Raw genomic sequence first — 26738 nt, 5'->3', positions numbered from 1 at the left:
TTGCCACACCACGAAGATGACGTGCTACAGAGCTGTGATATGCAAATGATTATCTTTTCAGAGCATTCACACAAGGTTGGCGCCGGTGGTGACACCTACAACGTGCTGACATGACGAAAGTTTCGAACCGATTTCTCATACACAAATAGCAGTTGACCGGCGTTGCCTGGTGAAACGTTGTTGTGATGCCTCATGTAAGGAGGAGAAATGCGTAACATGACGTTTCCGACTTTGATAAATGTCGGAATGTAGCCTATCGCGATTGTGGTTTATCGTATCGCGACATTGGTGCTCGCTTTGGTCGAGATCCAATGACTGTTAGCAGAATATGGAATCGGTGGGTTCAGGTGGGTAATACGGAACGCCGTGCTAGACCCCAGCGGCCTCGTCTCACTAGCAGTCGAGATGACCGGCATCTTATCCGTATGTCTGTAACGGATCGTGCAGCCACATCTCGATCCCTCAGTCAACAGATGGGGACGTTTGCAAGACAACAACCATCTGCACGAACAGTTCGACGGTGCTTGCAGCAGCATGGACTATCAGCTCGGAGATCATGGCTGCGGTTACCCTTGACGCTGCATCACAGACAGGAGCGCCTGCGATGGTGTACTCAACGACTAACCTGGGCGCACGAATGGCAAAACTTCATTTTTTTTTTCATGAATCCAGGTTCTGTTTACAGAATCATGATGGTCGCATCCGTGTTTGGCGACATCGCGGTGAACGCACATTGGAAGCGTGTATTCGTCGTCGCCATACTGGCGTATCACCCGGCGTGATGGTATGGGGTGCCATCGGTTACACGTCTCGGTCACCTCTTGTTCGCACTGACAGCACTTTGAACAGTGGACGTTACATTTCAGATGTGTTACGACCCATGGCTCTACCCTTCATTCGATCCCTGCGAAACCCTACATTTCAGCAGGATAATGCACGAACGCATGTTGCAGGTCCTGTACGGGCCTTTCTGGATACAGAAAATGTTCGCCTGCTGCCCTGGCCAGCACATTCTCCAGATCTCTCACCAACTGAAAACGTCTGGTCAGTGGCGGCCGAGCAACTGGCTCGTCACAATACGCCAGTCACTACTCTTGATGAACTGTGGTATCGTGTTGAAGTTGCATGGGCAACTGTACCTGTACACGCCATCCAAGCTCTATTTGACTCAATGCCCAGGGGTATCAAGGCCGTTATTACGGCCAGGAGGTGGTTGTTCTGGGTACTGATTTCTCAGGATCTAGGTACCCAAATTTCGTGAAAATGTCATCACATGTCAGTTCTAGTACAATATATTTACCCAATGAATACCCGTTTATCATCTGCATTCTTTCTTGGTGTAGAAATTTTAATGGCCAGTAGTGTATGCGAGCCTTGTACTGTATATGTGAATGGTTACCAAAATACAGAGGAGGCGTGAGATAAATTTACATTGCTGACCATTAAAACTGCAACATTATGAAGGCCAGTTGCCATGAAGTATACTGCGTGCTTGGATATGTTTTTATTGTTGTGGACTGACAAGACAGCCAGTCCACAGTGACGGGTAACCGAAAGGCACGTGTTTACACACGCCGGCTGGCGTTAGGTCTGAAACAGGATACGTAATGAATGCTATAAAGAAAAGTACGTAGCTGCTGGAATACTTAACTTTAATCCATCATTTGTATACAGCATTCTTGATGATACAAGTGAGACTCCCTCTAGAAATGGTTAATGGCGCCTTGCTAGGTCGTAGCCATGGACTTAGCTGAAGGCTATTCTAACTATCACTCGGCAAATGAGAGAAAGGCTTCGTCAGTGTAGTCGGTAGCAAAGTCGTCGTACAACTGGGGCGAGTGCTAGTAAGTCTCTCAAGACCTGCCGTGTGGTGGCGCTCGGTCTGCAATTACTGACAGTGGCGACACGCGGGTCCGACATGTACTAATGGACCGCGGCCGATTTGAAGCTACCGCCTAGCAAGTGTGGTGTCTGGCGGTGACACCACATTTATCCCGTGGTTTATGGTCGAAGTATGTGTTATTAATACGTAATTCGTTCAATGGACAAAAATGATTAGCTCTTCTCCACTTTAATTTATTTATGTTTCATCATATCTTTCTTTAATGCAAGAAAGTAATCGAATCGCCAGCACGCACATTGAGATCTGCCATGAGCAAGATGGGAACAGTGTCGGTTACAGCTTGAGGATTATTAGCGACGGCATGCGTTAGAAGGAGGCCAGTTGAGGACCAGCAACTAACTACTGTGTGCTAGACACAGTACGCCTACACCTGGAATTTTGGTCTGGAGTGGAATTTCGTATTACTATAAGAGCACTCTCATGGTTACCCCACACACCTGTCTGCAAAATAGTACGTCGGTCTGGTGATTCGACCTATTATGCTGCCATTCATGAACAGCTTTCCAGGGGGTGTTTTGCAACGGGATAAAAATTGCACACGCACCGCTGTTGTACCCCAACATGCTTTAAAGAGTGTCGACATGTTGCCTTGGCCTTTCCGATCTATCTCCAATCGAGCACATATGTGGGGACATCATCGGACAACTTGAGCGTCTTCCACAAACGGCATTAAGCGTCCCTGTATTGACCAAACAAGTGCAACAGGCATGGACCGTTAACCCACAAACTGACACCTCTACAACACAGTGCATTCACTTTTGCAACCTTGCATTCGGTGCTCTGGCCATTACACCGGTTATTAATGTACCAGCGTATGCAATGACGTACCTGCCGCCTACATTAACCTGTGATCTAGCAATGTTAATCACTGAAATGTTGGCTAGAGAAATGTACCCCCGAAATTTTATTACTCTACAGGGTGTTTAAAAAAGAATACATGTATTTTGATTGCACATATTTATTAAACTTTAAGAAATACGAATATGAAGATTTACACGCATATTTACGAACTTCTCAAGCGCAGATTACAGATGTTCAATATGTCCTCCATCAGCGACACGAACAATATCACATCGATATTCAAATTCCTCCCATACTCGGGCAAGCATATCCTTCTTAACTGATGTCATGGATGTACGGATCCTGTTCTTCAACTCTTCCAGGTTCTGTGAGAATGGTGGTATATAAACGTTGTCCTTAACGAAACCCCACAGGAGGAAGTCAGAGTGTGGTGACCGTGGAGCCCAGTTGAGTCATGCCAAGTCGCCAGCTCCTTGACGACCAATCCAACCGTTCGGTAGAGTTTGATTCAGATATTAACGCACTTGGCGACTCCAGTGAGGGGCTGCCCCGTCTTGTTGAAAAACGAAGTTGTCTTTGTGCAGCCTTGGAAACAACCAGTTTTGTCACATAGCGAGATACTGCTGACCGTTAACCGTATATCCATCAAAGAAGAAAGGGCCCTAAACAGATGATCAGAATATCGCATAAAACACATTGACTTTGGGCAAATCTCGTACATGTTCAATGGCTGCATGTGGGTTCTGTAGGCCCCAAATTCGAACATTGTGTTTGTTTACCTGGCCACTAACGTGGAAAGTCGCTCCATCACTGAACAGGATGCGTTTTGCGAAAGTGTTGTCAATGTCAGTAGCATCAAGAATCTCGTTACAAAACGCCACACGTTTGCGTTTGTCATCAGGACGCAGAGCTTGTAACAGCTGTAGCTTGTACGGCTTCATAACCAACCGACGTCTCAAAACACGCCAAATTGTTGTTGTAGGCAGTTGTAACTCCCGACTGGCACGACGAGTTGAAGGACTACGTTGGAAATCAGTTTGAATTGGTGCAACATTTTCTTCAGGAACACGAGGGCGGCCGGGACTCTTTGCTTTACATACACATTCTGCATCTAGAACCAGTCGATACCATCTGCGAATGTTCCATTCGGAGGATCAATTTGGTACCTCAACTTGAAACGTCTTTGCACTGTAATTGCGGAATTGCACTTCGCAAACTCGAGAACACAAAATGATTCCCGCTGCGGAGTAGCCATTATAACCATATGACGTTTACCAAGCAAAACTAGAGAGCATGTATGGGGAGAGAGTGGCCAACCGGACGATACGGCGGCCATTTTTCTGCCAAACTGCGGGCGGGACTTCTGAATGTCCAGTAGTGGAGTACACACTCACCGAATCAAAAGCACAAGACATTATGGCGAAATCATTCGTTAAATGCCTTTGTTTATAATAATAATATGTTATAATAATTTTCACACAGCTAATTTACAGGTCTGTTTTCAAATTTAACTATGTATATTGCAAGTTGTTTTATATGTAGTAAAAAACAAAAACGACTTACTTCGCACAGATAAGAGTACTTGGTTGGTTTCCACAAGGCTCCTGTTTGATTTATGTCAGCCCTGTTGACTGCGACTGCCCACTGCTTTCGTCTTTCTTCATTGCGTGGAAATGCTAACATGCGAAATCCACCTTCGCCTCTATTGGAACAACCAAATGCAGCACAACCTGGCATCGTTTACGAACATCTGCAGAACGAATTACAGATGTCAAAAACAATACTGTACAATTACTAACGTGTTTACTTCAAACATGTAGGCCTACCGACTTCATCACAAAACGCTTCATTATTTCAACTCGTATTCACGGGAAACTTTACCTATGGCCACTCTCTCCGTATACAGGCTCTCTAAGCAAAACAGAAGACAACTGACATCTGGCGGTTATTAATATAAACTAGAGTATGTACTAGTTTCTCCAATAGCCTGGCCGAGGCGCAGCAATCGATAGTTTGAACAAAACAATACTTCGTAATACGTATATACTTTTTGAAACAGTCTGTGCATTAATTATTTTTTGATGCTGCGTTTTGTTTCCCCAGTATACAGGGTGTTACAAAAAAGTACGGCCAAACTTTCAGGAAACATTCCTCACACACAAATAAAGAAAAGATGTTATGTGGACATGTGTCCGGAAACGCTTAATTTCCATGTTAGAGCTCATTTTAGTTTCGTCAGTATGTACTGTACTTCCTCGCTTCACCGCCAGTTGGCCCAATTGAAGGAAGGTAATGTTGACTTCGGTGCTGTGTTGACATTTCAGTCGAAGTGTTCGTACGCTTCTCAACAACAGAATCGGTGACCGATGGATTGGTAGAGACGGACCAATTTCATGGCCTCCACTCTCTTCTGACCTCAACTCTCTTGACTTTCATTTATGGGGGCGTTTGAAAGCTCTTGTCTACGCAACCCCGGTACCAAATGTAGAGACTCTTCGTGCTCGTATTGTGGACGGCTGTGATACAATATGCCATTCTCCAGGGCTGCATCAGCGCATCAGGGACTCCATGCGACGGAGGGTGGATGCATGTATCCTCGCTAACGGAGGACATTTTGAACATTTCCTGTAACAAGATGTTTGAAGTTACGCTGGTACGTTCTGTTGCTGTGTGTTTCCATTTCATGATTAATGTGATTTGACCGAGCGAGCTGGCGCAGTGGCTAGCACAATGGACTCGCATTCGGGAGGACGACTGTCAATCCCGCGTCCGGCCACCCTGATTTAGGTTTTCCGTGATTTCTCTAAATCGTTCCAGGCAAATGCTGGGATGGTTCCTTTGAAAGGGCACGGCCGACTTCCTTCCCCATCCTTCCCTAATCCGATGAGACCGATGACCTCGCTGTTTGGTCTCTTCCCCCTAACAACCCAACCCCTAATGTGATTTGAAGAGGAGTAATAAAATGAGCTCTAACATGGAAAGTGAGCGTTTCCGGTCGCAGGTTCGAATCCTGCCTCGGGCATGGATGTGTGTGATATCCTTAGGTTAGTTAGGTTTAAGTAGTTCTACGTTCTAGGGGACTGATGACCTAAAAAAAATGGTTCAAATGGCTCTGAGCACTATGGGACTTAACATCTATGGTCATCAGTCCCCTAGAACTTAGAACTACTTAAACCTAACTAACCTAAGGACAGCACACAACACCCAGCCATCACGAGGCAGAGAAAATCCCTGACGCCGCCGGGAATCGAACCCGGGTACCCGGGCGTGGGAAGCGAGAACGCTACCGCACGACCACGAGATGCGGGCAACTGATGACCTAAGATAAGTCCCATAGTGCTCAGAGCCATTTGAACCATTTTTGAGCGTTTCCGGAGACATGTCCACATAACATATTTTCTTTCTTTGTGTGTGAGGAATGTTTCCTGAAAGTTTGGCCGTACCTTTTCGTAAGACCCTGTATTTAAAACGATCCGTCTATGAAAAGTGACAGTATTGCCGGAGGGTGTCGTGGGTGTCCACAGGAGCCCGCGTCGTGGTTCCAGCGGCTGCACGAGGAGTGCGAGCAGCTGGTGTCGTTCGTGTCGCGGGCGGACGACCGCTGCGCCGAGGAGGGCTGCGGCCCAGCGTCGCGGGTGCGCGCCGAGGTGTCGGCGCTGCTGCAGCCGTACACGCAGGACGGCCACCAGCTGCTGCACACGCTGCGCCTGCGCCGCAACCAGCAGCTGGCCGCCTCCGGGGACGCCGGCGAGGGCGGCGGCGCCAGCGACGGCGGCAGCGGCAGCGGCAGCGGCGCCGAGGACGTGCTCGGAAAGCTGGGCGTGCGCGCCCTGAGGGCGCAGCCGGACGCCGACGGCTACACGCCGCTCTGCGTGCAGATCATGCACGCCGCGCACCTACACCCCACCCGTGAGTCTCTGCTACTCTCGTCGTTCTTCTTGATGGCTTTAGTCCTAACACTGGCAAAAGGCAGCTTCCATATTTCTAGATTTCCGGAAATCATCTTACACGGTGCCCCTTGCAGGCTGTTAACGAAGGTACGAGCATACGAGGTATGTGAGGGGCTCAAAGATTTCTTAAGTAATAAAACCCGGTACATTTTACTCGATGGTGAGTGTTCATCACAGACAATGGTATCATTATGAGTGCCCCAGGGAAATGTGATAGGACCAGTGTTGTTCTCCATATACATTCACTACTGGCCATTAAAATTGCTACACCAAGAAGAAATGCAGATATATTTAAAAAAAACTAGAAACCCGTCTCGATTGCGAAAAAAGCACCTAGTGTTAACCTAGGTTTCGGCGTAGATACACCTTCTTCAGAACAGTAAAACCCACAAGTGCCTAAGAAGACCTTTGTCAATGATGCAGTTTATGGCGGGTCATGGCCCACCGAACATAGGCCGGTGTGAGGTGGAGCGTACACCATTAAGTTAAGTAGTGGTTAGACTTTGTACATATGTATTGTTTGTGTTTTCCTTTTTTTCGTTTATAAATGTATAGCTATTGTGTTCTTTTAATCATTGACAAAGGTCTTCTTAGGCACTTGTGGGTTTTATTGTTCTGAAGAAGGTGTAGTTATCTACGCCGAAACCCAGGTTAACACTAGCTGCTTTTTTCGCAATCGAGGCGGGTTTCTAGTTTTTTAATATATTAACCAACGATTGCTGACGCGCTGCGATGTTGAAGGTTCTTAGAAATGCAGATGATAAACGGGTATTCATTCGACAAATACAGGGTTATTACAAATGATTGAAGCGATTTCACACCTCTACAATAACTTTATTATTTGAGATATTTTCACTATGCTTTGCACACATACAAAAACTCAAAAAGTTTTTTTAGGCATTCACAAATGTTCGATATGTGCCCCTTTAGTGATTCGGCAGACATCAAGCCGATAATCAAGTTCCTCCCACACTCGGCGTAGAGAACCGACTCGTGGCGATAACGTACGAGTATTAGACCTTATGGTGACAAACAGACCCGAACTATTTGAAAAAGTTAACGCAGAACAGGGAATCAGCGATCATAAAGCGGTTACGGCATCGATGATTTCAGCCGTAAATAGGAATATTAAAAAGGGTAGGAAGATTTTTCTGTTTAGAAAAAGTGACAAAAAGCAGATTTCAGAGTACCTGTTGGCTCAACACAAAAGTTTTGTCTCAAGTACAGATAGTGTTGAGGATCAGTGGACAAAGTTCAAAACCGTCGTACATTATGCGTTAGATGAGTATGTGCCAAGAAAGATCGTAAGAGATGGAAAAGAGTCACCGTGGTACAACAACCGAGTTAGAAAACAGCTCCGGAAGCAAAGGGAACTTCACAGCAAACATGAACATAGACAAAGCCTTGCAGACAAACAAAAATTACGCGAAGCGTAATGTAGTGTGAGGAGGGCTATGCGAGAGGCGTTCAATGAATTCGAAAGTAAAGTTCTATGTACTGAGTTGGCAGAAAATCCTAAGAAATGTTGGTCTTATGTCAAAGCGGTAGGTGGATCAAAGCAAAATGTCCAGACACTCTGTGACCAAAATGGTACTGAAACAGAGGATGACAGACTAAAGGCCGAAATACTAAATGTCTTTTTCCAAAGTTGTTTCACAGAGGAAGATTGCACTGTAGTTCCTTCTCTAGATTGTCGCACAGATGACAAAATGGTAGATATCGAAATAGACGACAGAGGGATAGAGAAACAATTAAAATCGCTCAAAAGAGGAAAGGCCGCTGGACCTGATGGGATACCAGTTCAATTTTACACAGAGTACGCGAAGGAACTTGCCCCCCTTCTTGCAGCGGTGTACCGTAGGTCTCTAGAAGAGCGTAGCGTTCCAAAGGATTGGAAAAGGGCACAGGTCATCCCCGTTTTCAAGAAGGGACGTCCAACAGATGTGCAGAACTATAGACCTATATCTCTAACGTCGATCAGTTGTAGAATTTTGGAACACGTATTATGTTCGAGTATAATGACTAGAAATCTACTCTGTAGGAATCAGCATGGGTTTCGAAAAAGACGGTCATGTGAAACCCAGCTCGCGCTATTCGTCCACGAGACTCAGAGGGCCATAGACACGGGTTCACAGGTAGATGCCGTGTTTCTTGACTTCCGCAAGGCGTTCGATACAGTTCCCCACAGTCGTTTATTGAACAAAGTAAGAGCATATGGACTATCAGACCAATTGTGTGATTGGATTGAGGAGTTCCTAGATAACAGGACGCAGCATGTTATTCTCAATGGAGAGAAGTCTTCCGAAGTAAGAGTAATTTCAGGTGTGCCGCAGGGGAGTGTCATAGGACCGTTGCTATTCACAATATACATAAATGACCTGGTGGATGACATCGGAAGTTCACTGAGGCTTTTTGCAGATGATGCTGTGGTGTATCGAGAGGTTGTAACAATGGAAAATTGTACTGAAATGCAGGAGGATCTGCAGCGAATTGACGCATGGTGCAGGGAATGGCAACTGAATCTCAATGTAGACAAGTGTAATGTGCTGCGAATACACAGAAAGATAGATCCTTTATCATTTAGCTACAAAATAGCAGGTCAGCAACTGGAAGCAGTTAATACCATAAATTATCTGGGAGTACGCATTAGGAGTGATTTAAAATGGAATGATCATATAATGTTGATTGTCGGTAAAGCAGATGCCAGACTGAGATTCATTGGAAGAATCCTAAGGAAATGCAATCCGAAAACAAAGGAAGTAGGTTACAGTACGCTTGTTCGCCCACTGCTTGAATACTGCTCAGCAGTGTGGGATCCGTACCAGATAGGGTTGATACAAGACATAGAGAAGATCGAACGGAGAGCAGCGCGCTTCGTTACAGGATCATTTAGTAATCGCGAAAGCGTTACGGAGATGATAGATAAACTCCAGTGGAAGACTCTGCAGGAGAGACGCTCAGTAGCTCGGTACGGGCTTTTGTCAAAGTTTCGAGAACATACCTTCACCGAAGAGTCAAGCAGTATATTGCTCCCTCCTACGTATATCTCGCGAAGAGACCATGAGGATAAAATCAGAGAGATTAGAGCCCACACAGAGGCATACCGACAATCCTTCTTTCCACGAACAATACGAGACTGGAATAGAAGGGAGAACCGATAGAGGTACTCAAGGTAGCCTCCACCACACACCGTCAGGTGGCTTGCGGAGTATGGATGTAGATGTAGATGTCCCCATCAATGAGATCGAAAGCATCGTTGATGCGAGCTCGCAGTTCTGGCACGTTTCTTGGTAGAGGAGGTTTAAACACTGAATCTTTCACATAACCCAACAGAAAGAAATCGCATGAGGTTAAGTCGGGAGAGCGTGGAGGCCATCACATGAATTGCTGATCATGATCTCCACCACGACCGATCCATCGGTTTTCCAATCTCCTGTTTAAGAAATGCCGAACATCATGATGGAAGTGTGGTGGAGCACCATCCTGTTGAAAGATGAAGTCGGCGCTGTCGGTCTCCAGTTGTGGCATGAGCCAATTTTCCGCGGGCTACGCGTGAAACGCCCGCACGCGTTCAACCGTTTCTTCGCTCACTGCAGGCCGACCCGTTGATTTCCCCTTACAGAGGTATCCAGAAGCTTTAAACTGCGCATACCATCGCCGAATGGAGTTAGCAGTTGGTGGATCTTTGTTGAACTTCGTCCTGAAGTGTCGTTGCACTGTTATGACTGACTGATGTGAGTGCATTTCAAGCACGACATACGCTTTCTCGGCTCCTGTCGCCATTTTGTCTCACTGCGCTCTCGAGCGCTCTGACGGCAGAAACCTGAAGTGCGGCTTCAGCCGAAAAAAATTTATGAGTTTTTCTACGTATCTGTAGTGTGTCGTGACCATATGTCAATGAGTGGAGCTACAGTGAATTTATGAAATCGCTTCAATCATTTGTAATAGCCCTGTATATTATACTAGAACTGACATGTGATTACATTTTCACGCAGTTTGGATGCATAGATCCTGAGAAATCAGTACGCAGAGAACCACCTCTGCCTGTAATAACGGCCTTGATACGCCTGGGCATGGAGTCAAATACAGCTTGGGTGGCGTGTACAGGTACAGCTGCCCATGCAGCATCAACACGATACCACAGTTCATCAAGAGTAGTGACTGGCGTATTGTGACGAGCCAGTTGCTCGGCCACCATTGACTAGACGTTTTCAGTTGGTGAGAGATCTGGAGAATGTGCTGGCCAGGGCAGCAGTCGAACATTTTCTGTATCCAGAAAGGCCCGTACAGGACCTGCAACATGCGGTCGTGCATTATCCTGCTGAAATGTAGGGTTTCGCAGGGATCGAATGAAGGGTAGTGCCATGGGTCGTGACACATCTCAAATGTAACGTCCACTGTTCAAAGTGCCGTCAATTTGAACAAGAGGTGACCGAGACAGGCCGGCGGGAGTGACCGAGCGGTTCTAGGTGCTTCAGTCTGGAACCGCGCGACCGCTACGATCGCAGGTTCGAATCCTGCCTTGAGCACGGATGTGTGTGATCTCCTTAGGTTAGTTAGGTTTAAGTAGTTCTAAAGTTGTAGGGGACTGATGACCTCAGCTGCTAAGCCCCATAATGCTCAGAGCCATTTGAACCATTTTTTTGACCGAGACGTCTAACCAGTGGCACCCCATACCATCACGCCGGTTGATACGCCAGTATGGCCATGACGAATACACGCTTCCTATGTGCGTTCACCGCGATGTCGCCAAACACGGATGCGACCATCATGATGCTGTAAACAGAACCTGGATTCATCCAAAAAAAAAAAAAATTAAGTTTTGCAATTCGTGCACCCAGGTTCGTCGTTGAGTACACCATTGCAGGCGCTCCTGTCTGTTATGCAGCTTCAAGGGTAACCGCAGCTATGGACTCTGAGCTGATAGTCCATGCTGCTGCAAACGTCATCGAACTGTTCGTGCAGATGGTTGTTGTCTTGCAAACGTCCCCATCTGTTGACTGAGGGATCGTGACGTGGCTGCACGATCCGTTACAGACATACGGATAATATGCCTGTAGTCTCGACTGGTTGTGATACGAGGCAGTTGGAATCCAGCACGGCGTTCCGTATTACCCTCCTGAACCCACCGATTTCATATTCTGCTAACAGTCATTCGATTTCGACCAACGCGAACAGAAATGTCGCAATACGATAAACCGCAATCTCGATAGGCTACAATCCGACCTTTATCAAAGTCGGAAATGTGATGGTACGCATTTCTCCTCCTTACACGAGGCAACACAACAACGTTTCACTAGGCAACGCCGGTTTGTGTATGAGAAATCGGTTGGAAACTTTCCTCATGTCAGCACGTTGTAGGTGTCAACACCGGCGCCAACCTTGTGTGAATGCTCTGAAAAGATAATCCTTTGGATATCACAGTATCTTCTTCCTGTTGGCTAAATTTCGCGTCTGTAGCGCGTCATCTTCGTGGCTTAGCAATTTTAATGGCCAGTAGTGTAAATGAATTGGCTAACAGTGGGCATTAATCTACGGTTCTTTGCTGATGATACCGTGGTGTACGGTCAGCTGTCGAAATTGAGTGACTGTGCGAAGGCACAAGACGACTTAGAGAAGATTTCCAGTTGGTGTGATTAATGGCAGCTAGACCTAAATGTGGAAAAATGTAAGTTCATGCGGATGAATAGGAAGAACAAACCTTTTATGTTTGGATACAGTATTACTAGTGTCCTGCTTGACACAGTGAAGTCGTTTAAATATCTGAGCATAACGTTGCGAAGTGATACGAGATGGAACGAGCACGTGAGAGCTGTGGTAGGGAAGGCGAATGGTCGACTTCGGTTTATTGGGAGAATTTTAGAAAAGAGTGTTTCACCTGTAACGGAGATCGCATATAGGACGCTGGTGCGACCTATCATTGAGTACTGCTCGGGTGTTTGGGATCCGTATCAGGTCGGATTGAACGAAGACTTTGAAGCATTCCAGAAGCGGGCTGCTAGATTTGTTACCGTCGGCTTCGAACAACACGAAGGTTACGAAGATACTTCGGGAACTCAAATGGGAATCCTGGAAGGAAGGCGGCGTTCTTTTCGAGAAACACTATTGACGAAATTTAGAGAGCCGGCATTTGAAGCTGACTGCCGAACCATTCTTCTGCCGCCAACGTACATTGAGCGTAACGAATACGAAGATAAAACTCTCCGTCCGAACAGGCCTTTGAAGGCCCAGCAGTACCGACCGGCCGCCGTGTCATCCTCAGCCCACAGGCGTCACTGGATGCGGTTATGGAGGGGAATGTAATCAGCACACCGCTCTCCTGGCCGTATGTGAAGTTACAAGATCGGAGCCGCTACTTCTCAATCAAGTAGCTCCTCAATTTGCCTCACAAGGGCTGAGTGCACCCCGCTTGATGATGCTGATGTTTGGTTTGTGGGGCGCTCAACTGCGTGGTTATCAGCGCCCGTACAATTACCCAATCTTTGCTCAGTCCAATTTCGCCACTTTCCTGGATGATGATGAAATGATGAGGACAACACAAACACCCAGTCATCTCGAGGCAGGTGAAAATCCCTGATCCCGCCGGGAATCGAACCCGGGACCCCGTGCTCGGGAAGCGAGAACGCTACCGCGAGACCACGAGCGGCGGACGCACCCCGCTTGCCAACAGTGCCCGGCAGACCGGGTGGTCACCCATCCAAGTGCTAGCCCAGCCCGACAGCGCTTAACTTCGATGATCTGATGGGAACCGGTTTTACTACTGCGGCAAGGCCGTTGGCAATACGAAATGGAAATGCTGTGTGGCTAGGGCCTCTCGTCTGGTAAATCGTTCGCCTAGTACAAGTCTTTCGAGTTGACGCCACGTCGGCGACTTGCGTTTCGATGGGGATAAAATGATGATGATGATAAGGACAACACCAACACTCAGTCCCTGAGGGGAGAAAATCTCCAACAGCCGGGAATCGAACCCTCGCGGTTAGGTATGACATGCCGTCGCGCTGACCACTCAGCTACCGAAGGCGGACGGCAATACGAAGATAAAATACGAGAAATTAGGACTCATACGGAGGCATCCAGACAATCGTTTTTCCGTCGCTCTGTTTGCGATTGAAACAGAAAAGGAAATAACAAGTACTGGTACAGTGTACCCTCTGCCACAAACTGTATGCTGGCTTGCGGATTACCTATGTAGATGTAGATGTAACAGTGCAGTGATGCGGCTCTCTACTCTACATATCTCTTCGTATTCTACTACTACTACTACTACTACTACTGTAGTCTGTAAGTGATAGTCATAAACTTGTTGATAAACTATGTAAAGAAAAAAACATCAGTAGCTGAGAACAGAGGTCTCCTCGTCCCGATGGTTTTGATGCCGGGTTTGTGAAGATCCCGTTCATGGGGAATCCCTCTTATGATTTGGAGAACCTTGTGAAGAACCGGGATTTACGTGTTGTTTTCGCTACTGGCAATAATCTTCAGCTTAAAATTACATTCACAATGGAGGCCCGCATAAGGACAAGTATGTAGGGTCGGGCGTATACAAATTATTGATTGTGAAATGTCAAATATAGGCCAGACGGGCAGGATGTTTAAGAGCAGGTTCAGCGAGTACATGCTAACTAAAATCGGCCACGTTAAACAGAATTCTGCGTTTGCTGAACATCTTAAGTCACACGGGCACCAGTCTCTCACATTAGAAAATTGAGAATATTACACCTTGCTCAAAAAGGGAAAAAGGTGAATCTAATCGAGGAGTTGGAAGCTGTTAAACATATCTGTTTCGATAAAGGCAAGTTGCTGAACGATCAGCTGATTAGCAGAAACGAAGTGTATTATGATACAATGCTTCCATTGTCTGGAATGTTGCTACAGTGATAAATTTTATTTTGTCGACAGCTTTATTTTTAATTTGTTTGTTTTTCGTGTGTGAAGTTCGGGGAGTTACATTTCAAACAGGGGCTTATTTTGTCGTAAGTGACTTTACTTTTTATATTCGGAACTTATATCATTATTCTAATCACTAGAAATGGGTTTACAGTTTGAATGCTTACGACTACCCCTGTTCCTGATGCCTTGATGTTTGGGTTGTTGGTTTTGTATGCAAACGCTGTGCAAGCACTCTAAAATTTATCTATTTTATTCGGCAAGACAATTTCAATGACATATTTTGACTTACTATTTTATATCAACATTTTATCTAATTATTCTGTCTTATATAGGGGTACCTTAATGTACTTTTGTTTCATGTGGTTACAATGGTTTGCTTATATGTATCTTAATTTATTAGGTCTATATTTTTTTGTATTTCGTAAATAAGCCTTACGCCGGACATGCGCGCTGCCTGGGCACCTGTTGCCTCACTTGCATCTCGATCTGTCACGATAGCATTTATGTGCATGCCAAAGGGACACTGCACACTTCATCGGCTAAATTAGATGGCAGGTCCCTTTTTAAATATATTGCTGCCCTCTCGCCAGAATGGAAAAAACTCTGCTAACATGTAATTTGTCGAAATAAACACTCCACAAGCTCAATGACCTGGTGGGTCCTCTCGCTGGAGTAAGAAGCCATGGGTCAGTGAACTATGAACTACACGAAGCCATACTTCCAGCCACCCTTCCTCCCAATGGCTTATGCTTTTCTTATCGCTAAGCAGAGAGCAAAGGGCTCGCAAGGGACAGCACATGTTTCTTCAGTGTGACCCTGTCAAGTTTCATTGGCTGCAATGTCATCCTACGTATCTCTCTGAATTCTGAGGTGACATGGTATCCAGCAGAATACTACTTTCTGTCCGGTCTCGTGGAGATGCACCATGGAGGCCTGAATAAAATGGACGATTCTGTTCACTAAGTATATCCTTAAAATCGCCTGCAGCGCACTGAGGGAATCAGAGTAGACGAGAAAATTCTTCCCTGTCTCAGATGCCAACTGCTACAGAGCCTTCAGGATTGCATGCAGCTCCGCAATTCTTTGTGGTTATCAGTCCTGTGACTGGTTTGATGTGGCCCGTCACGACTTCCTCCCCTATGCCAATCTCTTCATCACAGAGTAGTACTCACAACTCTCACAACCTATGTTCTCAGTAATTTATGGGATGTATTCCGACCTCTGTCTACCCCCACTGTTTTACCCTCTACAAACTCGGAAGTTATTGCCTAATAGCTTAATACATGTCCACTCTCGTACCTTCTTCTTGTCAGTGTTCTCCATATGTTCCTTTCCTCACCGATTCTGCGAAGAAACTCTTCGGTTGTTACCTTATTAGTCCACCGAATTTCCAAATATCCTCCTTCAGCATGACGTCTCAAACGCTTCGATTCTCTTCTTTTCCGATTTTTCCACAATTCATATCAACACAATTCTGAGCTCTTAACGTACGAAGAGCTTTCAATAACTAATGCCACAGATTTCGTTTCCGTCACATGTCTGGTTAGTAACCCTATAGGAAAGTATTTTCTTTAAATGGTGTGAGATATATGCTAAACCACTAAGATTCAGACTTTTAATGAGTTCACGTTAGTTCTCACATGTATAAAAATTCTTCCAGAAAATAATTTTAGTTTCGAGCCATTAATTACTGGTTCGTTTGAGATACACAATGATTGACTGTGTTGCCTTAAGTAAGTTCTGTAATCAATAAACACAAAAGTTCAGTTACTGAAATTGTGACCTAGTTTTTAATTTTGGATTTATTTGGTCATAAATGGTCTAAGTTGTCTCATTTTCATATAAGAAGGTAGTCTATGTTGTTTGAAAATAGGAGTACTGTTGCTGAATCATGCCGCAAATGGAGTGGAGAAACATATTAGGCTGTCTAAGTTCGTAAGTTGTTTCCACTTACATGAGTATGGTCTTTAAATCAGTGTGCCTGTTTTTCAGTTTCTAAGAAGATCTATGTGAAATTAAAATTTTCACCAAAAGAGCAATTCAAGAAAGTGGAGAAGTGCAAAACAGAACCCTGTAAGAAGGATGTCCCTCTCTTCCAAAGTGTTTTCACAGTGTAAGTATGTAGTTCATTTCAGAAAAAAGGAAATCATTTTCTAAGGCACGTTAAGGTTTTTGTGATACTTCACGATGGAGGGAAAATATTCAGTTTATTTAGTTTATAAATAACTCCCACTGACATGGCATTCTCTGTGTTTCAAAGCAAAACTGTGGCGAAAGTTTTCCCATCCACGTTCGTGTAAGAATTTCTCTATTGTTTCCTTTGTGAATCAAGTCATCTTACAACTCTCGTTTTACAGCGCATTGCAGCTGTTTCGTATCTTTGAATGAGACTATAGCAACGGAAATCTGTTACTCGTTCATCTACACCGACCCGTTCATTTCATTTCTGGTTATTTTCGATAACACGTTATGCAGCACCATCTTTTGTGGTTTCGCTGAACACTTCATAGCTGTTCTTTTTTTGAAAAAAAAAATAGACGCCTTGGTTTCGGGAGCTACCATATTTCCACTCTAAAATAAACATTTCGCTGCTTTCAACGTGGGGCCAACTACTGCACTAATTCGGGGTCAATTATTCCACTAAATAGGTTAGGCTGGGTTGTAGTGAACGGTATTTCAATATTCTGTCAACTGAGACAATTTTACCACGTGATAAACGTTTCCAGGTTTTGAAAACGATTATATTTGGCACTCAGCCAAATTCCTGAAGCAACCAGTAGAGGTGCAAGTGTCTGCATTGTATGCAATGGTGCTTAAGAAGGACTATTTGTATTTTTTCAGAATTTTCGTGTGTTTACTGATTTGTACAGGTGTTTTTACTTTCATCTGAAACGAGGTAATTTTTTGGTAAACTGTAAAAGTGACTCGAACTGGTCATTCATTCTCATCAGAGCAAAAACTAGTTCTTTTGCATATGATTGTCTTTCAGAATCACGTTTAGATATAAATATTACATTGCATTTAGATTTAATAATATCGCTTGGCATTATAGTATCAGGAAACTTAGTGACACCCTGTCAACCTTCATTTTCGCAATTTTCTAAATTTTTTCGTGTTTCTCTCAGGTAATAGGTTTTTAGTTATGTGCTACATTATGCTGAAGTGGAAAGGCGCATTAGGACCCCGTTGGGACGCCGCAGCTATCTAACTTATAACGATGTTACGCTGCAGCTTGTCGTCTCTGCAGTGGTTATCAGGGAAATAAGCCGAGGTAAATCAGCTGGCGGGTGTAGTATTCCCACTAGAACCGTTGAAAATGAGGTGTAGTGCCCCTACTGCTTCGAGCATTGATGAGGCAGTAGAGAGCCTAAAACAAGTCTCTGTTGGTTCTGTGGAGATGGAGACGGAGGCTTCAGATCGCTGAATAATTTTCGGAGGGAAAAGTTTTTACTTTCCAGACATTCCGGTTGAAGGTTTTACTTGGTGCTCGAGATATTAGGTTTGGAACTGAGCACCCTTTCCCCTGGGAAAAATTAACCTGTTCTGGTGAGAATTTCAAAATTTTCTTAGAGGTCCGATGTGTGAGAATTAAAAACCGCGTATGTTATTTTTTAATATCTGTAGGATGGAAATCAATAACGAACTAAGTGCTGAAAAAATGTTTTTGAGTTAGAGGCAAAGCCGAGCGGGATTAGCCGAGCGGTCTACGGGCGCTGCAGTCATGGACTGTGCGGCTGGTCCCGGCGGAGGTTCGAGTCCTCCCTCGGGCATGGGTGTGTGTGTTTGTCCTTATGATAATTTAGGTTAAGTAGTGTGTAAGCTTAGGGACTGATGACCTTGGCAGTTAAGTCCCATAAGATTTCACACGCTCACACACAGTTCGAGCCAAAAAACCAAGCTAATTGCCGTTGCAAACCTGAAAAACGGACTAAGCGCTACGAGTATTTTTAGTAGTGCATAGAAAGCCCGGAAGGTAGGATGAGCTAAAGCTTTGTAACTGTTGGCAGCGTGTAGCAGACATTTTGCCCAGATTGAAAAATGTAAGAGGCTGGAAGAATCTCAGAGGTTCAAATACCTAAGGACTTTGGTACTTACGGAGAATGCGACACCTAACAGTCGTTTGTGATTGATTACTATGCTCCAGCTTGGCGAATTCTTTATTTTAAAAAATCAGCCGATACAAATACTACCACAACGAAAATAAATGTTTACAAATGCAACTGGATTCAACCAAAACAAATTGCACCTGGCATTGTCAAAACGAGAACAATGTTTTACGAACTTGAGGACTGGAACACCTACAAGATTTTCAGGAAAGGGTTTTGCACTGAGATAATAAAGAACTTTGTTTTACCGTCACAACAATGTAAAAACAGCTTGTCAGCTGCCGTATTGCAAGTATCTAATACAACATTTTTCGAACAGTTAATCAATGGAAACCGATTTGTGCTCCATAAAATTAAAGAGATTGGAAATAATTCAATACATCCTAGCGTAACAGTAAAATGTTTATTATATAAAAAAAAAACTGATAAATGGTTGGCTCTTACTTCGTTGTTGCCGGTACCTGTATGTCGCTTAGTACGTTCTGCGTTTTTGAGAATAAAATATTGATTTTCATTGATAAAAGGAAGGAACCTTTAAAAAATTGCATAGTTGTGTCACTTTTACTGTAGAAAATAAATAGAAAATTGGTGAGGGTTTTCATTAAAATATTTTGTAAAAAATAACATAACAACTTAGAATCAGTTTTTTGGCACTTGGCCCGTTACTGATTTCCATTCTACATTTATACTTACGATGAAATCGTTACACATTAGCCGAACTGCTCACCCACATTGACAAACAGATCATAGCCACTACCGGATGCAACACTAAAAGAATTTCCTCCCCTGTCACAGGAAAATAAATCCATTGTCATCACAGTGAACACGACGGACTAGTCAATAAGTCGGATACCAATAAGCGCACCGCCTTTACGTGCGTGACTGGAAGTACCCCATTCTACGCCCAGGTGCCACGAATAGGCAGTGCAGGTGTAAGAAAAATAGCCTCTGCTGCATCACAACTCAAAGGATTACGGAATATTACGCAAATTCCCACGCGAGGCAAGGGGTCTAACCGGAGCGCATTTGGATTAAACCTGTACCGTCGTCAACAAACAACGAGAAGTGGCTACGGAGAAGAGATACCTTTGAAGATGCAGCAATAGAATTTCTGACACGAGTAGGCGAGCGAATAAAGATAAGTGATTACAATGACCCAATAAACATCCAGAATGTACAGGGTTATTACAAATTATTGAAGCGATTTCACAGCTCTACAATAACTTTATTATTTGAGATATTTTCACAATGCTTTGCACACACATACAAAAACTCAAAAAGTTTTTTTAGGCATTCACAAATGTTCGATATGTGCCCCTTTAGTGATTCGGCGGACACAAGCCTATAATCAAGTTTCTCCCACACTCGGCGCAGCATGTCTCCATCAATGAGTTCGAAAGCATCGTTGATGCAAGCTCGCAGTTCTGGCACGTTTCTTGGTAGAGGAGGTTTAAACACTGAATCTTTCACATAACCCCACAGAAAGAAATCGCATGGGGTTAAGTCGAGAGAGCGTGGAGGCCATGACATGAATTGCTGATCATGATCTCCACCACGACCGATCCATCGGTTTTCCAATCTCCTGTTTAAGAAATGCCGAACATCATGATGGAAGTGAGGTGGAGCACCATCCTGTTGAAAGATGAAGTCGGCGCTGACGGTCTCCAGTTGTGTCATGAGCCAATTTTCCAGCACGTTCAGATACACGTGTCCTGTAACGTTTTTTTCGCAGAAGAAAAAGGGGCCGTAAACTTTAAACTGTGAGACTGCACAAAACACGTTAACTTTTGGTGAATTGTGAATTTGCTGCACGAATACGTGAGGATTCTCTACCGCCCAGATTCGCACATTGTGTCTGTTCACTTCACCATTAAGAAAAAATGTTGCTTCATCACTGAAAACAAGTTTCGCACTGAACGCATCCTCTTCCATGAGCTGTTGCAACCGCGCCGAAAATTCAAAGCGTTTGACTTTGTCATCGGGTGTCAGGGCTTGTAGCAATTGTAAACGGTAAGGCTTCTGCTTTAGCCTTTTCCGTAAGATTTTCCAAACCGTCGACTGTGTTACGTTTAGCTTCCTGCTTGCTTTATTCGTCGACTTCCGCGGGCTACGCGTGAAACTTGCCCGCACGCGTTCAAGCGTTTCTTCGCTCACTGCAGGCCGACCCGTTGATTTCCCCTTACAGAGGCATCCAGAAGCTTTAAACTGCGCATACCATCGCCGAATGGAGTTAGCAGTTGGTGGATCTTTGTTGAACTTCGTCCTGAAGTGTCGTTGCACTGTTATGACTGACTGATGTGAGTGCATTTCAAGCACGACATACGCTTTCTCGGCTCCTGTCGCCATTTTGTCTCACTGCGCTCTCGAGCGCTCTGGCGGCAGAAACCTGAAGTGCGGCTTCAGCCGAACAAAACTTTATGAGTTTTTCTACGTATCTGTAGTGTGTCGTGACCATATGTCAATGAATGGAGCTACAGTGAATTTATGAAATCGCTTCAATCATTTGTAATAGCCCTGTACTTGATGAACGGAAAAAACTGCAGCTGTAAGCTGGAACAGCTATACGCAACATTCTAGACTGCAAGCGTGTATTGCCGCTGCCGGTGATCATTCTGAACACAACTTGTGATGCTCAAGTGTCTCGTTACTGGTCAGAATCCATATACACAGTGTATGCATTTGTTCTTTAGTGTGTCCTACCACAGGTGTCGCTGCGGGAACTTTTAAATATATATCCTCCAAATAAAGTTTTTTCGTGTTTAAAATTGTCTTTTCTAGCATGCTTTTTGGTTATTTGCTGTTATTTTAACACAGGGCGAAGTTGCTTTTGGGGTAAACTTGCTACCGACGTTTACAATTTTTTAACGTGTAAATATTTTCTTAATTTGTTAAGTTACCACGTAGAGTGAAATTGAAGACCACGACTAATTATTAGAGTTGGTTTTGGAGCATTTGCGTTAATATCAGTTAACGTAGGAACTGACAGACAGAAAAAAAGAAACGCGACAAAGCTGTCCCTCCTTTATTACTCTTTGTATGTTCAGACGGCTGCCACCCGTGAAGGAGGAGGTGCTGCTGATGTTTGTGGTGAAGAAGGTGAAGAAGATAAACGCGAAGAGGCTCGCCGGGAAGAAGCGCAAGCGCACGCTGGCCGTGGCGTACCTCCCGCTCAGCGACGTCGAAGTCGGCGACAACCCAAGCGACCGCGCCGCCCTGGAGCGCATGATCATCACCTACCTGCCGCTCGGCGAGCCAGGCAAGACAGGTGAGCCGCCCCGACAACTCGCCCCGCCCCTAAACAGCACTGCTGTTTTGTGCTGACGTCCATTCCTTCCTCTAGCACTACAGCGGCTTCACACTGACCCTAAACTTCTCCACAATCCGTCGTATAATTTCCGCTATTTTTTCTCTTAAAATTTCCTTGCATCTCGTGTCCCTTCACTTTATGTCTTTCTGTGTCGAAAGGGTCTTTCCGACCGCAATACTGTTCTACGAGCCTCATGGAATTCTTTCCGTTGACTGCATTCGTCGTTCATTCAGGAGTGATGTTCATTTTGGCTGTGCCATCGCAGATATTTTCCCACTATATAATTTTGGATCTTTCTCTCCTTCTTGATCCAAATATTGTTACAGAGAACGCTGTTGTAGGTAGTCTACAGTACATTCGTCCTCTAGCTATTCTTGACTAACCATTCTGCACTTCAAGTCAATCCAATTTTTTAGACGTTTGTATTTCCTTTCGCCTGCTTCATTTGGTGCATTTTCATATTTTCTCCTTTCATCACCAATATTAGTTATATTATATAATACGGAATTACGGTTCTGTCTTGAGAAAACACTACTCTTCTTGTTTTAATACTCAAATATGTTTCGGAGAAGGTTTTCCGTCTTCAGTGGGTTCATTTATTCTCTGTGAACATATAAAAATTTTTTTCTCGCGTAATACATAACAGGCTTTAAGATTATTGTATTCACATTTGTAAGACTATTAACAGAAAAATATTATCAAGAAATTATATACCTTAGTATTACATACTGAAGTTCAAGTGGCTGGCTGACATTTGCAGTACAGTTACTACTTTTCTCTGGCTTGTCATCCGCAGCTAATCATGGTTTTTCAATGTTGTGGTACGTAAGTTGCCAAAATGTTAAACCTAAAATGAAATTATTGTTTTTTTCTATTTTCTGATATTGTGTTATAATATTAGTGTCATTGTATTATGTACTACCATCAAGAAAGAGTCATTGTTTCGTTCTTTAACTAAAATTATTTATGTTAAATTACTGGTTTTCGAAAATGTGTTGAATGTATGATGATTCTGGATGGGCTTTAAAAATTGATGAAGAGCAAGGGTTCAAAAAGGTGATGATGATGATTGGTGTTTTAGGGCGCACAACAGCGAGGTTATCAGCGCCCGGTTCAAAATGGTTCAAATGGCTCTGAGCACTATGGGACTTAACATCTTAGGTCATCAGTCCCCTAGAACTTAGAACTACTTAAACCTAACTAACCTAAGGACATCACACACATCCATGCCCGAGGCAGGATTCGAACCTGTGACCGTAGCAGTCCCGCGGTTCCGGACTGCAGCGCCTAGAACCGCACGGCCACTGTGGCCTGCGAAGAGCAAGGGGCTATGTATAGATGTGTATTTATTTTTTGTTGATTTACATTTTTCATGCTTCTACAGGGTGGCTGGGCTGTGTTCCCTAACACACGCTGTTTCATTGTTTGTCTGATGTCACTTGTTCTGCCATTTTGTTCTGTGTATTCTTGATGGGAATTACGAATTGTGCTCTGTTGATGGGTTCTGGTGGGGAGGGAGGCATATGTGTGCGTGAGTGTGTGAGAGCTTCTGTTAGTTCTTTTAGAGCTGAGAGTAGGGTTCCATTGCAGAGTATTGCTTTACGTGTATGGTAATTTTTTTCTATTGGAAATATGTCTCCTGACTTGTGTTTAATGCCCACGAGTTCATCAGCAAATGTAGAATCAATGCTGTTACTCTTAACTTCTCCTCTGTTTTGAGTGTACCTGATACTGAAATTTTCTGCATGTCTGTCCAATATAAACTGAGCTGCAGTCTTGACATGTAACTGGATCGATTCCAGATATGTTGTGTCAGTGTTGGTTGTCCTCAGTTTCTTTTGTGTATTGTTGTTTTTTTATGTAAGCCATTTTCAGTCCTTGTTTTTTGAATAGATTGCCGGTACTGTGGACTGTTTTGCTGTTGTATGTGGGTGGTGCCATTTGTGTATTGTTGTAGATATTTCTAGTTCAGATGTGTTGTGTTCGTTTGTGTTCTCTGTGTTTATGTTCTGTGTGCCTGTGGTTGTGTGTTGTTATTGATCTGTTTGCTGCTGCGCGTTGGGTATGTCTTTCATTTCAGGAAGCACATCAGCACTAATACACAACCACAGGCACATAACACTGAAAAACCCTGATTAGTTATGGATGACAAATTGGAGAAAAATAATAATTGTACAGCCACTTGAATATCAGTATGAACCCACTGAAAATGAAGAAACTTCTCTGAAACGTGCTTGGGTATTCAAACAAGAAGAATTGTGTTTGCTCAAGGCAGAACCACATTTCAATATTATTTATTAGGAAACAAATGCAGACAAATACAGAGCTTCAGCCACAAGACTATTGGTTATGTTATTCGAGTAGTTACTCTTTTTCTTGCCACTTCCATTAGTTTTGAGTTGTAATTTGCGCATTTTTAGCCAAATTCTACACCAGTTACTGAACAGATTACATTTAATACTTACACATGTTCTCTCCTACCTTTATTTAACTAGGAAACCATGTCATCTGCAAATCCTTGTAGTTTAGATTGTTTTACTATAAAGATTATATTCATGTTAAAGATCATACTTGTCTTTTGTCTATATTCAACTACTGATTTAGCCAAGAGCAGAAGTTAAGCTGTTACTACTGTATTGAGCAGAACATCATCACTGCATGTAACTTGTTAAAAAAAGTTTTTTATTTTGTTTTGCCCGGCACTTGTGTTTGAGATTCGGCATGCAGATGTACCTTTGTTGCTCGAAGTTCTGTAGATTTTTTTAGTGAGAAACTTTATGATAGGCCACGTTGGGACACAGCCTAATAATGATTCAAGTGAATTTTCAAATTTGAGATTGAAAGATATAGTCTCAGTAGAGCTTATTAACATGTAAAATAACATTTATTACATTTATTTCAGTGTATAAAAGAACACCTTGTACTTAGTGTTCATACTATTTTATTCAATATCAAACCCAAACTAAAATTATTTCTCTGTTCGGAGACACCATAAAGTTTAGTTCTCTGTCCAGACATTTAAAATGTGTATTTTATTCTAAAATATTTGTCTAACGAAGAACATGAGTTTAATTTCTTCTGTGAATCTTTGAACAACCTCGGATTGCAGTGTATTAACATGGTACCTTTCATTATTGCCAGCAAGATGCCTTTCATTATTGTTCTCTTTTATAACTTATTTTGTGGTAACAACATGTGGGAAACCCAACTTTTTTCTTTCCTTTTATTTTAATTCTTATAATATTTCAAATTTCTTACTAAACAGAGACACGATACATTTCTGGTTCACTGACCTTTTACACCAATCTTAACTTTCAATAAAGGTGTATTAGACCATTATTGAGCTATCAACTTACTTGAGTTGCACAGTTAACACTCTTTCAGACTTTTTTTCTGTCAGTCTTCAATATTTCATCAGTTGCTAACTGTTATACTTTTCTACTGTAAGAAGTAGGCCTAGCTTATCACAGTAATTTACAAGCTTTTTCGGACATGAATTCCTTTATGTTGCACATGATTTACTACAATCTCTAATTATTATAGGGCAGCGAAACTGTGTATTTAGTGTGAGTCCTTTAAAGTTATTACTCACTGTTCTCTCTGGTGTCCAATAAATTGTATGTTTGTTAATGGTATATCCAAGACATGAAAAGTATGACTCACGTTCGTTCATAGACGTAATGAAAATTAAAATGGGATGTTTTGTTTTGGAACGACTGATTGATAATCATCTATCACAATCATCCTATAGTTTTCAGCACAGGATTTACATCAGAACATTGCATTTGTTGAATGTTACTGTAGTTTCTGTAAACAGGCGGAAATCTGATGATTTTTATTTTTCATTCCAAATATTTCTTGTGCGACTGGTAACTCTACACAGTTTTGGGCCGTGACTACAAGAGGCTAAAATTTTAATGATTTTTCTGTTTCCTTTTCTTTACAGATCCTGAGATAGTCAAAATACTGGAGCGGAGAAAGCAAAGCAAGAAGACTAAAAAAATTCTAAAGAAGGACATACGGATCGTATGATCGTGACCAGTGGCCTAAAATTATTTGAAGTATGCTGAAGAGCCACTACTGCCAAATAAATTGCCATATATTCTGTTATACATATATATAAATGTATTTAACATTTCTTTCAAATACTCTGCCAACGCGTATGACACGTGAAATGACTGTATCAGACATAATTTTTGTAGAGACTTTTTGTACTACTGCCAAATAAATAGAAATGGTTTTCTTTTTATAATGGATGAATTCGTTCGTTTGGATGTCATCTCTGACTAGCACTAGCAACAAAGACGACAATTTTGCATTGTTGTTTCGTTTTTGTGCTTATACAAGAAGCAGCAGACTTCCAATGATTTGTTCTGGCAAACAACGTCATTTTCGATTCTGACCCTGTTTAGTTTTGGTGCAAAATCGCAATTAATACATTGGATAGGATTACACATTAAACTGTTAAGTCCCTTGTAAATTCTTGGATGAACTGGTCAGAGGAAGACAAACACATAGCACTTCTGATGGAATCATATCTACTGAAGCGCTATAGTTGATGGCCGGTTTATTTTTTATGTTCAGTTTGAGAAACGTGCGCAGGGACAAAAAATGGTTCAAATGGCTCTGAGCACTATGGGACTTAACATCTGAGGTCATCAGTCCCGTAGAACTTAGAACTACTTAAACCTAACTAACCTAAGGGCATCACACACATCCATGCCCGAGGCAGGATTCGAACGTGCTACCGTAGCGGTCGCGCGGTTCCAGACTGTAGCGCC

The 26738-nt window shown here is 43.3% G+C and overlaps 1 protein-coding gene and 1 pseudogene across 1 annotated transcript in view; one reads left to right on the top strand and one right to left on the bottom strand.

The window, feature by feature from the left end:
• The window catches only part of LOC126092133 (protein unc-13 homolog 4B-like), a 213597-nt gene extending 187391 nt beyond the window's left edge, over window positions 1–26206 (top strand). Inside the window, exons 9-12 of the mRNA XM_049907594.1 lie at window positions 6229–6613; window positions 16537–16657; window positions 21695–21915; window positions 25904–26206. Of these exons, the coding sequence (XP_049763551.1) occupies window positions 6229–6613; window positions 16537–16657; window positions 21695–21915; window positions 25904–25989 (813 nt within the window). The 3' untranslated portion in view covers window positions 25990–26206. The remainder of the gene's footprint in view (window positions 1–6228; window positions 6614–16536; window positions 16658–21694; window positions 21916–25903) is intronic.
• On the bottom strand, window positions 13316–13433 carry LOC126101094 (5S ribosomal RNA; annotated as a pseudogene).
• Window positions 26207–26738: the final 532 nt, after the last annotated feature.

This window comes from Schistocerca cancellata, chromosome 1 (genome assembly GCF_023864275.1).
Source record: "Schistocerca cancellata isolate TAMUIC-IGC-003103 chromosome 1, iqSchCanc2.1, whole genome shotgun sequence".
Taxonomy (NCBI): Eukaryota; Metazoa; Arthropoda; class Insecta; order Orthoptera; family Acrididae; genus Schistocerca; species Schistocerca cancellata.
Note: the sequence above shows the minus strand (reverse complement) of the source record. Positions and strands in the feature narration are given on the sequence as shown.